Source organism: Lepus europaeus, chromosome 9 (assembly GCF_033115175.1).
Source record: "Lepus europaeus isolate LE1 chromosome 9, mLepTim1.pri, whole genome shotgun sequence".
Classification (NCBI taxonomy): Eukaryota; Metazoa; Chordata; class Mammalia; order Lagomorpha; family Leporidae; genus Lepus; species Lepus europaeus.
In genome coordinates this window covers 12,356,818-12,369,436 of record NC_084835.1, presented here as the reverse complement: position 1 = coordinate 12,369,436, position 12,619 = coordinate 12,356,818, and the positions used below count along the sequence as shown (strand labels likewise).

General features: G+C 61.8%; 1 protein-coding gene across 1 annotated transcript in view; it reads right to left on the bottom strand.

Annotated features, from left to right (window-relative positions):
• Positions 1–12,619, bottom strand: part of EFCC1 (EF-hand and coiled-coil domain containing 1) — a 35,889-nt gene extending 23,270 nt beyond the window's left edge. Inside the window, exons 1-2 of the mRNA XM_062200548.1 lie at positions 11,945–12,619; positions 10,304–10,590 (exon numbers count right to left, since the gene is read on the bottom strand). Of these exons, the coding sequence (XP_062056532.1) occupies positions 10,304–10,590; positions 11,945–12,610 (953 nt within the window). The 5' untranslated portion in view covers positions 12,611–12,619. The remainder of the gene's footprint in view (positions 1–10,303; positions 10,591–11,944) is intronic.

Here is a 12,619-nt window from a genome sequence, read left to right as displayed (position 1 = left end):
AGTTATGCAGCTGGTGCCATTGGCAGCACTGATGGCAGCCACAGCTAACCCCATACCACTTGCCTTCTCCTGGGGACAGGGACCTCCGTGAAGTTGTCACAAAAATCAGTTAACGACAGAAAAAGACAGGGGCTGTGACCGTTCACGGGGCAGGTGGTGAGTGGGATGGGGCTCTGAAGAAGTGAATGAGCGCACAGCAGGCTGAGGCAGCCGGGGGAGCCATCTGCCCCCTGGTCAGAGCCAGGACGGCCACCCAGAGGCGTGCAGCTGAGTCTGAGGTATGCGAGGCTGACGCTCAGCAGGACTCCGGGGACCCTTGGGGAAGGGACATCCAGAGCTCTTGGCCTGTCCCTGCCTTGGGCGGCTGTCCTGTTCCCACCCGCTCACACTCTGCAGGCAGTGCCTGTAGGTCCTCCAGTTAGAATGAGGTCCTTAGTGTGGCTCTGTTCCAGTGTGACTGATGGGGGACATCCGGCCACAGAGATAGACACACACAGAGGGAGGACAGCCATTTAGGAGCCAGGCCTCAGAAGAAACCAGCCTGGTTGCCTCGGTGGGTCAGGGACTTCCGGCCCCCAGGACTGCAAGGACAGTCTGCGGTTCCAGGCACCAGTCTGTGCCGTGCGTCACAGTGGCCACGCCCCATCCCCTCCCCTCCCCTCCACTGCCCGTTGTGATGGTGGCCAACCTTCCCTGCCACTGGGGTGCGAGCCCGCCTGGGCTGGGGAGCCTTTGCCTCCCCTCTCCCCAGTGCAGGGTGAGCACCTTCTGGGAGCTTTAGTCCATTTTGGTAAAACAGAGTGCCTGGGTCTGGACAGTTGATAAAGAGAAGAGGTTTATTGTAGCTCATGGTCCTGGATTGGGAGGCTGGGCCTGGTGCAGGGCTGACAATGTAGCAGGAGAAATACTGGAAGAGCAGGTGGCCGCTTGCCCTCACCCTACGCCCACCTGCAGGAAGCCTCAATCTGGTCCTGCAGGAGGGCCCCGCCCCTGTGGCCCCAACCCCTCCCACTAGGCCCCGCCTCCCAACGCAGCAGCTAGGAAGTAGGGTCTCAGTGCAGGCCAGCCGTGTTCAAGCCATACCCGCACTCTACCAAAGCTGGATAAAAAAAGAAAAGGCGACGATTATTTCTGACGGAAAACCAGGAACTATTCTGACATGGAGTATCTCTGTCCCTGTCCACAGGGTCTCTGGTTCTGGGGGGCCCCCAGGTTCTCCACGGAGCCTGAATCCTCGCAGAAGCCCTGATCCAGTTTGCAAGGCAAGTTTCTGATGGCCTGTGCGCCGGCCGATTCTTGACCAAGTCACCAGCCTTTCCTGCCAGGCTCGGTGGTTGTGGGGACAGAAGAGGGGCACTGGGTGCCATCACTGGCAGGGCCACAGGTGGCCATGTGACCCAGGGCTGCCCAGAGTGGCTAGGATTGGTCCAAAGCACGCACATGACCCCAGCCTGGCCAATCAGCACACCCCATGCCCCTGGCCCGTGCCAGGGAAGTCAGAGTTAATGCAAAGAGCCACAGGGGAAAAGCAGACCTTTCCGGTGGGGGTGGGGGTGGGGGTGGGGTCTTGCTACCTCACGGGAAGACTGTCCAAAAGCAGAGTGCACGAAGGACAGCAGAGGCGAGACGGAGCGGGAGGGACTCCGGGTCCCATGGCCTGAGCTCCTGGGCCGGGTCCTTCCTGCCGCTAAGTTCTGCAGACTTCTTGTTGATAATCACCCGCCCCTTTAATCTGGCCTCCACCCAAAGAAAGTATCCACTCTTCCTGGGCAGGAGAGCACCTTGCTGTCGCTGTCCCAGGCTGCATCGGGGCAGCTCCCACTCCCCCTGGCCAGAGCCCTGCCCATAACACCAGGCCCCACCCAGGAACTGGCCTTTCCTCCCGGCATCTGCTGGCGGTACACGGGCGAGGAGGCTCAGTTCCTCCCCTTGGACGTGAGGGAAACCCTCGCCATGCACCGTGGCCAGATGGCAGTGACATTGACTGAGTGCTCGCTGTGTCCCAGGCACAGTTCTGAGAGCTTTAATTCTCGCCCTAGGGTGAAGGCACTGACACGAGCCCCATTCTCTGGATGAGGACACTCCCCAGGCACAGGCAGGTCAAGCGCGAGCTTGCTGAGCAGTGTCCAGAGGCACCAGGGGCAGACGTGTGGCCTCCTGAGGTGAGTGGGCGGGGGCCATGGCCAGAGGTGACCGATGTGGCGCCAGAGGCCAGCCCAGGCCCCGTGTGGCCATCCCCAGCCTGACAAGGCTGACGCTTGTTTGCAGACCACCTGTGGGAAACGGCAGAAAGCGCCACAGATCTTTGGGCTTGTGCAAGACGAGAAGGTGGCCCGGGCAGCGCCCCCGACTTCCTGGGTGACCGTGGGCAGATCCCGCCCTCAGCAGGACACTGCTCACCAATAAGCCCACCCCAGTGCAGTCTGACTGCCCACGGGTGACGCCCGTCCTCAGTGCCACAGGAGGGCGGGGCTATCAGGAGGAATTGTCGCTGAGGCTTGAATTTAGCAATTGCAGGGCCATGGGGGGCGGGGGGGGGGGCTTCTTGAGGAGAGACTTGTTCACCAAACACACACCTCCCCGGCCAGTGCCAGGGGGTCAAGTGGGCTTCCTGGAGTGTGTCCCTGTCTCTGGGACCCGTTAGACGCCAGAGGCACAGTGCCCATTGTCACCGCCCTCTGAGGTCCAGCATACCACGAAGCCCCCACGGAAACTGAGTTTGACCCAGCCTGGCCCAGCCTGAAGTGAGAACTCAGGACTGGCTCTGGGCGGCCCCTGCTGGCTCCTGCACACACAGGATGGTGGTCTTTGTGGCCCCCTGCTGCAGGGTCTGCTCTGGGTTCTGTTTCACCCGTGGCATGGAGGCTCTCTCCTTGGATGGAGATGGCAGGGCTGGGGTTCCAAGCCCCCTCCCCTGCTCCAGGAGAGGCCTCCAGGCATGGGGCTGAGGTCCACCCTTCGTAGGCATTGGAGGTCAGGCCTTGTCCTCTCTCCCTGGACCCGGCAACAGCCTCTTCCCCAGAGGGCCCTCCACATGCAGCCAGGCCCGATCCCCACTGTCCCTGCTTCAAACTCTGTTCAGTCTCCCTGTTCCCTGGGGTGAAGGCCTTTGCCACCCATGCCTCTTCCCCATCTCCTCGGGCTGCTGCCCCTGCCATCGTCCACTTCCGAGGAGGCTGGGCACCCTCAGGTGGTATGGCTAGAGATCACTGCTTCCGATGCTCCAGCCACAATGAAAGCCCCCTTCTCCCAGGAGACGCTGAGGCCTTTCACACTTCTGAATATGTGCACTTACAGGAACCAGTATCTGCAGTGCCTGAGAAAGCTCCTACTCATACTTCAAAACCCACCTCCCCCAAGAGATGCCCAGAGCCCCAGCCGGCTCCCCTCAGTACTTGCCCACATTGTGTTAGGGCCCTGCCACCCCCGGAGACTGTCTGATTGCTTGCTGGTAGCACCCATAGGTGGGGGCTTCCTGGGGGAGGGGGGCTGTTCGTGTCTATCAGCCCCACCACCATGATTTATTTATATGGTGGGGACCACGATAAAGGATAAATAATGATGATTTCCAATATTTATTGAGCATTTTCTCAGTGCTAAACAATAAGCAAAGTGCTTTTTACATATGAGCATTTTGAATCTTCAAATACTCTATTTTTTTTAGAAGATTCAGTTTCTATTTATTTGAAAGACAGAGTTAGAGAGAGGAGGAGGAGGGGGTAGAGAGAGAGAGAGAGAGAATCTTCCATCAGCTGGTTCACTCCCCCAATAGCTGCAGTTGCTGGGGCTGTGCCAGGGCAAAGCCAGGAGCCAGGAGCTTCTTCTGGGTCTCCCACGTGGGTATAGGGGCCCAAGGACTTGGGCCATCCTCTGCTGCTTTCCCAGGCTTATTGGCAGGGAGCTGGATTGGAAGTGGAGCAGTCGGGACTCGAACTGGCCCCATATGGGATGGCAGTGTCGCAGGCAGAGGTTTAACCCGCTCTGCCACAGCGCCAGCCTCCAAATACTCTATTATCATCCCGTCACGCAGCCAAGGAAGCTGAGGCTCACGGAGGTGAGACGCACTTGCTGTGGGTCATGGCCCTAGAGCTCCACCCCACTGCCCACCCTGCTTCCTTGTGTTTGTACCAAGAAGCAGAGGAACAGAATACCACACCCACTCTGTGGACCAGGAATCCCAGATTCACAGAGGTGGATCCCAGAGTCCCAGAATTGAAGTGTGGAAAAGCTCCGATTCCAGTCCAGGTCAGGCTGGGCCTTCTGAGCCAGGGCCCGGTACACTGTTCCCGTCTTTGCATCCCAAGGCCTGGGCCTGGGGTCTGGGGTGGGTGCCCAGCTGGCCTGCCTTTGTGAGCTCTGGGTATTGTCCCTGGGAGAGGGGCATCTGCTCTCGCCACCGGCCACCCACACGCCCGTCTCCAGGGTTGATGGAATCCGGGGCCTCCCAGCTCCAGATGGTGCTTTGTGCCTGCCTTGCCTTGCCTGCCTCCCCCCTCCCCTGCCCTTGCACCCCCCTCTCCTGACCTGCTAACATCAGTCCCCCGGGGCCAGGCGAGGTGGCCCTTGGGCGGCCTTGCCTTTGTGTCCCCTCCTTGGTGGCCGGCAGAATAAACGGCCCTCCGCCTCCCTCCCTCCACCCTTCCCTTCTCCCCTCCTGCCTTTTCATCCTCCCCACAACAAAGCCACAGAGGCCGGCTTGGCGCCCGCCTCCCGCTGCAGCTGAGCTGAGCTGAGCTCGGTCCTCTGTCCTCGCTGTTTGAGGCTGCCTGCTCAGGTGCCTCTGAGGGTCCCGCCAAGGGGGCCAGCTGAACCCTGGCCCAGGACAGGGAGGCGGCTGAGACATGGCAAGCTTCAAGAGATGGAGGAGCTGCAGGAACCCCCCAGAGACCTCCCACCCAGGGACAAGGGGATTGCTTCTCAGGAACATGGGTGGGCGTTGGGCACAGGGGTTAAGTTGTCGCTGAGGGAGCTTGCATCCCATATTGGGGTGTCTGGGTTCACGTCCGGGCCCCTCTGCTTCTGATCCAGCTCCCTTGCTAACATGCACCCTGGGAGGGCAGCAGAGGATGGTACAAACACTCGGGTCGCTGCCACCCATGTGGGAGACCCGGATTGTCTTCTGAGCTCCTGGATTCGCCCTGGTTCAGTCCTGCTATTGTGGGCATGTGGGCAGTGCACCAGCAGGTGGACGATCTCTCTCTCTCAACAAATTTAAAAATCAGTTTTTAAAAAAGAAGCCACATCCTCGGGCCACTCAGGGATCTGAAGCGCCAGGGCCCCTTCTGCCCAGATGTTTTGGTGGCCAGCAACCTTCTGAAGGCACACTTGTCCCTCCTCTGTCCATGACAGCCTCAGCAGGTGTCCCGCTCTGCCGTGGGCTGGGCCACAGGCTGTGTGTGGTACTTCCTCCTGGGGAGGGGGCGAGGCTCGGGCCTAGAGAAGGAACCAGGGGTGAGGGGGTGGGGAGGGAGAGCTCTTTCTCCCCAGCAAGTACCACAGTGCCTCAGCAGCAAGGCCTGGTGCGGGGACAGAGTCCGCCAAATGACCCGGAGGCATTCGGCAGCCGGGAATAGCAGACTTGGAGACAAGCCTAGCCCATGCCGAGCCGGGTTTCCTTCCTAGGCCTGCAGGACAAGAAGGGTGGCCAGCTCCCACGGAGTAGCGAGGGGTGTATATCAACACACCCAGGAGGACCCCCCCCCCCATTCTCCTGGGAGGGCCCGGGTTCCAGGGGTTGACAGGCCTCGCTCTGGCACCATTGGTGGGTGCGTGGCTGAGGTCAGAGCATCAGAGTGTCCTGGACGCCATGACAGGTTCAGGGATGACAGTGTTCTGATTGGCCCAGTGAGGCTCAGGTCCCTGGCTTCAGTGGCATGGCTCAGACAGGAGGTGGCCTTTCTCCTGGACTTAGAGCTTTGGTGAGGTTCACTAGGCGCCCCAGGGGGCACTGGGAGAGAGAACCTGCCTGAGAGTGAAAATGCAATTCTGAATGTCCTGGTGACATTGCTGGAGTTCCTGGATACAGCCAGGCCTGAAGCTGGACATGACCAGCCTTCTTAAAGAACCGGTTTCTTTTTCACCCAAGCCAGTTTGACTGGGGCTTTAAGCCACTGAGCTCAGAGACCTGGCTGAAGGAGAGGAAGAAAAGAAAGAGAAGACAGAGGCTAGAAAAGTGGAGAGTGGCCTGGGGCCAAAGTTGGGAGATGTGCCAGCGAGAGATGTTGGTTGAGCAGGGATTAAATGAGATGTATGATATTCAAATGAGCTGGTGCAGTTATGCAGGTGAGCAGAACTGCAACATACCTCCCCCTTGGCCCGTCAGCAGAGGCTGCTGTGGGGAGGGACTGTTTGGTGGGATGAGAAGACGCGGCGTTTCTTGTCTCAGATGAGGCGGTGTGAGGCAGAGACCAGCTGCGGGGAAGCAGGCCTCAGAGGCTGCCTCGGCTCTGACTGGCCTGGACTACCTCCCGGGAGGGCAGGGCTGGGCCAGGTGAGCGCCAGGGTCTCCCCTTGTCCCCGAGCTCTCAGGGGCCTGAGGCTTCCTTTTGGCGCCTGGGGCGCTTCTCCCTCCTGCGAGCGTGAAAGTAGCAGTAGCTCCTTTGTGATCCCTCTGCACCCTGCACATCTGAGCCCTAACAACGCGCTCATGGCCAGCGCCCCTCGGGTCCAGGAGCCCCCTCTGAAGGCAGTGGACATGTCTGGTCTGAGACAGCGCCGCAGCCCTGCGTCTCAGGGGGACTCTCAGGGTCATGGCCACCACCACCACCACCACCATCATCATCGTCATCACGGCAGACAGCTGATAGAAAACACAGGGAGCTCAGATACTGCGAAGTGCAACAGGGGCTCTGCAGTAAGGACAGCCGTCCCTCCATAGCCACACCAAAGTCAGGTTCCACCCACACACGCTCTCCTGTATACTTTAGACCAGCTCTGGTTGACTTGTAATGCCCAATACAAGTGGTCGCTGTGTTGTGTTGGTCTGTGTATGTCCAGTACAGACGTTTTTGGTTTCTCCAGTATTTTCATGGTGGTTGGATCCACAGAAGCTAAGCCGGTGGATGCCGAGGGCTGGTTGTAGTTAAATTTTAAAGAGCTAAGCATGGGCTGGAATGCACAGGCCAGGGACTCAGCAGGTTTGACCCAGAGCTAAACAGACGTCCTAGAGCAGAACACGGAGCTGAGACGGCTGTGTCGGGAGGAGGCAGAGTCTGGCTCAGAGCTGGGGTGCTCCACCCGAGTCCCCGTGCAGTTGACGTCCAGGGGCTGGGTGAAAGCCCCTGCCCCGGCAGGTGACACGCCGTCACCCTCAGAGTGGGCAGGATTAGGAGGTCACAAAGTCGGTGTCTGGGAAAGGGCTTTGAAAAGAAGCTTTGAACTGTGCTTAGAGGCTGGGAACGTGTGAGCCGGGTCATTCGTTCCAACCAGATGGCTTCAAGCTGTCAGTTCCTGGGGCAGGGACAGGAATTCCACCACAGCACCTCCCCCTCCCACCCCCAACACACACACATCTGCTGAGCACCTGGAGGCACTGCACAGCGCGGTCACACAGAGGGAGCCACGGGGCTCCAAGTTTCGGTGTGGGACCCTCTCCTCCTCCCGACTGCAGGCCTGCAGGTCCCCGCAACACTCCCAGGACATGGGAGCTCCTAACCCTTGCCAGGCAACAGCAGAGGCGACCCCGTGCGTGTCGCCAAACCCAGCCTGGGGGATGTGCCGCTGAGCTGCGAACCCTCCCTCGCTGGGGGATGTGCCGCTGAGCTGCGAACCCTCCCTCGCTGCTCGCTGTGCTGCACGCTGCTTCTCCCCGGCCTTGCTTTTCTCCTCCGAGGCCTGCAGGTGCTACTTTCCTCTCGGGCTTCCTAGGAGCTAATGGGAAAAGTGCGTGGCATCACACCTGGAACACAGTGCATGCTCGGTAAATGCCATGGCCGCTCTGTCTCTTCCCCGTCTCTGCCCTCAAAGAGCGAGGGCTTTGGGCTAAGTCGTCCATGAACCTGCAAACCCTGGCCAGGGAAAATGGGCAGAGCAGGGGGCAGGCGTTTGGCACAGAGGTTAAGTTGCCACTTGGGATGCCCGTCCCAGAGAGCCCAAGTTTGGGTCCTACCTCCACTTCTGAGCCAGCTTCCTGCTAATGCTAATGGGAGGCAGCAGGAGATGGCTCAAGAGCCTGGGTCCCTGCCACCTAGGCAGCAGCCCCAGATGGAGCACCTGCCTCCTCACTTGGACTGGCCCAGCCCTGGCTGTTGCAAGCACCTGGGAGCTGAACCAGTGGGTGGAAGATCTGCCTCTCTGCCTTTCAAATGAGATAAAAATAAATAACGATTAATTAGAAGAAGGACACACGCAGAGGAGGTCTGGGCAAGGTTTTGGGGCGCGTTTTTTTTTAGGGTCGGGGAGCAAGCGACATGTAAAATCTTATCACTGTGTGGTCCTTGCCCATGCCTCATTCTCTGGGCGTCAGCTCGGGAGTACCTGCCATAGCTGCTCCCTGTTTGTCTTGACTAGTAGAGCCCATTTTGTTGGAGACAGACCAGTGTGACCAGATCCCCTCTGGCCAGTGAGATGCAGGTGTGAGCCCTGGTGGGGACCACAGAGGGAAAATCCTCCCCACCTCCGATGTTGCCCCTCTGACTTCTTATGCCTGAACAGCAGCTGCAAGGCCTGGAGGGGCAGCAACCCTGTTGCCACCATGAATCAACAACAAAGGCAAAGTGAAAAGAAAGAAAGAATACAGGCTGTGTGGGCAGGCAGACTTCTTTACCACTTTCTGGCTGTGTGGCCTCGGGGATGTTACTTGACTTCTCAGAGCTGACCTCCTGCAGTCTTTAAAATGGGGATCAAGCCCTGACCTTGCTCGCCTTGTGAGGACTGAGTGGTGCCTGGATAAGACCCCACTTCCCCCAGGGTAACCAGCTGCCTAGGGTCTGCAGCTGCTCTACCGACTGTACCAGTGGTCACTTTAGGGCCGAACAGAGAAGAGACCCTTTATTTCTCCTCCTGGACAAAGTTCCAAGCCGGCCGCGGGACTCGCGCTAGCCAGCCCCACTCCCTGGCCGGTCAGCTATGCAAACAGGAAGTGACTGTCCAAACATCTGCAGCGGCAGGAGGCTGGGCCAGGGCCGGTCTCCCTGCAGCTTGGTTCCCTGTCATCTGCCAGCTGTGAGCACCTCAGAAGTCAAGGGCAGGCCAGCCTCTGAGGACAGGGGTCCAAGCCGCCCCTCTGGCTGCCAACCCCCGCTGGGAGAGGCTGGCGGCGGCCCCTCCCGGGCCCCTCCCCCTCCTGCGTCTCTCAGTCCCCGCGGGAGCCGGGTAATTCTTTATTGAGATGTAAATCGCCCTGCGGCCCCCTTTGCTCCGTGCTTTTCCATGGCCTCGGCTTCTCTCCAGGGCTGGACTGAGCTCCTTGCCGCCTCTTCCCGGCCCTAAACTAAGGACCGGCCTTTGCCAGCCTTTCCAGCTGCCGCCTCCTTTCAGGTCCTCTCTCAGGGCTTGGCCCATACTGCTCCCCTGTTCTAGAAGGCCCCCCGGCTCCTCTCGCCGGGCGACCTCCCATCCTCAGCTCTCGCCGTCGCAGTGGCTTCTTCAGGGGCAGGCTGAGCCTGGTGCAAGCATGAGGAGGGCCCCATCTGCCCACCCTACCGGCGCACTCGCTGGTGGCCTGTCTTGGTCATGGTCACATCCCTGGAGCCTTGCCCGGGTGCGGGCAGGCACAGGTGCTATGCGATTTGGGAGTGGGCGTGTACCGGGCAGGCAGCGGCTCTGGCAGGCAGGGGTAGCGATCTGTTCCACTCCAGAGCAGAGAGCCAGCAACTTGCCCAGATTCCCACATCAGAGACTCTGCCAGGGGATGAACCTTCGTCCCAAGGCCAGCTTCCTGTCCCGGGGGAGCCAGCAGCAGGGGCTCGCTATAAATCCGTTTCCTTAAGCGTACAAGAGGAGGCATGAAGGCATCTACCTCACAGGGCTGTGGTGAGGATTAAATGAGGTCAGCCTTGAAAAGCACTCAGCTCCCAGCCTGCACACGGCTGTGACCGTCAGAACCAAAGCCAAGTGTAAGCAGGAATGAGCCCACTCCACTGCAACCCGCTAGTGGGCGAACAGGACAGATGGGTGGGGTGGTGGGAGAAGAAGCAATGGAGTCGACGAAGGATTTAGGGACTGGAAGAGCCGCCTGCGTACGAGCTTTTGAAAGCGGCAGGGCACGACATCGCGTGGGCGAGGGCGCGCGCGCCAGAGGGCTGGGAGAACCGGCGCCTGTTTGGGGCACCTGGGGCCGCCTGCTCCGCGCGCCGCAGCTCACCTGTAGCGCTGCAGCTCCGCCTCCAGCTGCTGCACCCAGCGCCGCAGGCCGGGCACCTGTTGCGCCAGCGCCTCCAGCTCACGCACGCGCCGCAGGCTGCGCAGCACCGCCTGCCGGGCCTCCTCCGCGCGTCGCCGCACCTCGGCCTGGCCCCGGCGCAGCCTGCCCGCGCGGGCCTCGGCCGCCGCCAGGGCGCCCCGCGCCTGCCGCAGCTCCCGCGCCGCCGCCGCCTCGGGCCCTCCGAGCCCCTCCTCGTGGCCGCCCGCCTGGCTCTTCCAAAGGCCGACCTGCGGGGACAGGGCGGCAGGGGGCGGGAGGTGAGCGGCAGGGGCGCGGCCGCTCCGCCCTCCCCGCGCAGCCAGGAGCGCGCTAGCAGAGGTGCAAGGTGACGGCGCGCTCTGCTCACCCGTAGCCGCACCTGCGGGCAGGGCCCGCTGTGTCTAAACTCAGTTACCCATGGCAGTGGCCCTGAGGAGCCAGGAGCCACGACTTCCACTTGCCCATCCCGCCCCTCCCGTGTTCATTGCACGGTGCCGGTGGTCCCCACTCGTCACAGCTCTGCTCAGCCTCCCTCCCGCACTGGGGCATTCAACTGTCCTGCCTTCTCGGTCCCAAACTGGACACGGGCAGCCCTGGTTCCTTGTCTTGCTGCTAGGTGGTGCCTGCTGCCTGAAACACGCCGGGCACACAGTCGGTGCTCAGGAGACACCTGCGCGTCATCTCAGACCACCATCTCAGCTCACGTCCCGGAACCTCCCGTTCCACACCAAGGGGCCACTTTCTGGCCTCAGCCCGCGCCCCTTCCACACTCACAGCTACTGAAGATCACACCGTGCCTCCCTCTGCACTCTGCCCCCTGGGGCCGGGTGACGGGGCTAACCCAGTCGGCTCCCTCCTGGACTTGGGTCTCCTGTGGTCAGGGCTGTTGCTTGCCTCCCGGGAGTCGTGGCCAAAGCACGGCACGGGCACGTGGCTGGACATAGTGCACAAGTGTGTGTGGGCCGATTCCGGGTACTGGGGCTGGAACTAGGCCCAAGACTGCCCTTAGGGCTCCTTCTTTATGGCCCTTGGTGGCCAGCGACTGCCTGACCCACAGCGTTAGCCACCCTATTTCCCAGTTGGGCTCCAGCTCTGGCCCCACGGCAGCCCCATAAGCATCTGAGGAATGACGGAAGGAGCTGTCCATCTACCCCAACAGACGGGGAGCTCCGTAGGGCTGGGTTAAGGGTGGGGATGGGGCCTTCTTCAACCTAAATCCCCTATTAGTCCTGCAGGAAGTAGAGCCAAGGGTGCTTGCTAAATAACAGAATATGTGGGGACCCCCCAGACACCCTATGGCTTCCATCTTGAGGTCAGAGGAGGCAAGACTAGAGGGGCGGGGGAGAAAGGCGTGGGATGGCAGTCCGTGTGCGACCGAGGCTTTAGGAAGTGAAACAGGTGAGAAGGCTAGGGAGATGGGCACCCGCGTGGAATAAGGAGGGACAGGGACAGCACACGAGCGGGTCTAAGTGGGGTGGGATGGCGGAGGGCGGATCTCGGCGCCCCCTTCCCCATCCTCCGCCAATCTGGGCCGCGCAGGTGCACCCCCGCGACCCACCCCGGCCTTCCCCACCACGCGGTCCCGCGGCCGGCGGCGCGCACCTGCAGCGCCAGGCAGCGCGCGTCGCTGCTCTGCAGGGCGGCGCGCAGGTCCTCCACCAGCTCGCGCAGGCTGCCGTTCTCCTCCTCCAGGCGCGCCACGCGCTCGCCGTCCGCGCCGCCGCCGGGGCCGCCGTCGGGGCCGGGCTCGCGGGACGCGCGGCGGCGGCGGCGCGGGCGGCGCAGGCGGATCTGCGTCTCGATGTGCTCGCTGAGGGCGCCGCGGGGCAGCCGGGCCCCCGCCCGGGCGCCGAAGTAGCCGCAGAGGCGCGCGTGGAACTGGCGGAAGGTGAGCTCGGGCGGCTCGGCACACAGCGCCAGCCGCGCCTCCTCCTCCACGTCCGCGTCCCCCTCCCCGGCGCTCACATCCCCAGAGTCCGCGCCTCCGCCAGCCGCGTCCTCGGCGGCTTCCGAGCCTGCCGGGGACCCCTCGGTGCGCAGCCCCAGCACCGCGCAGAGCGCGCGGAAGTCGGCGCGGGGCAGGCGGCCGGCGCCGCGGCAGTCCAGGTGGTGGAAGACCTCCTGCAGGTACTGATCCAGGCCGGTTGCCAGCACCACGATCTCGTTCTCCACGCCGCGGTCCAGCCCGTAGTGGTGCGCCAGGGCGCTCAGTAGCCACTGCGTGCGCCGCGCCGGCCGCCGGTACGGGTCGCCCGCCGGGCCCTCCATGCCGGCCTG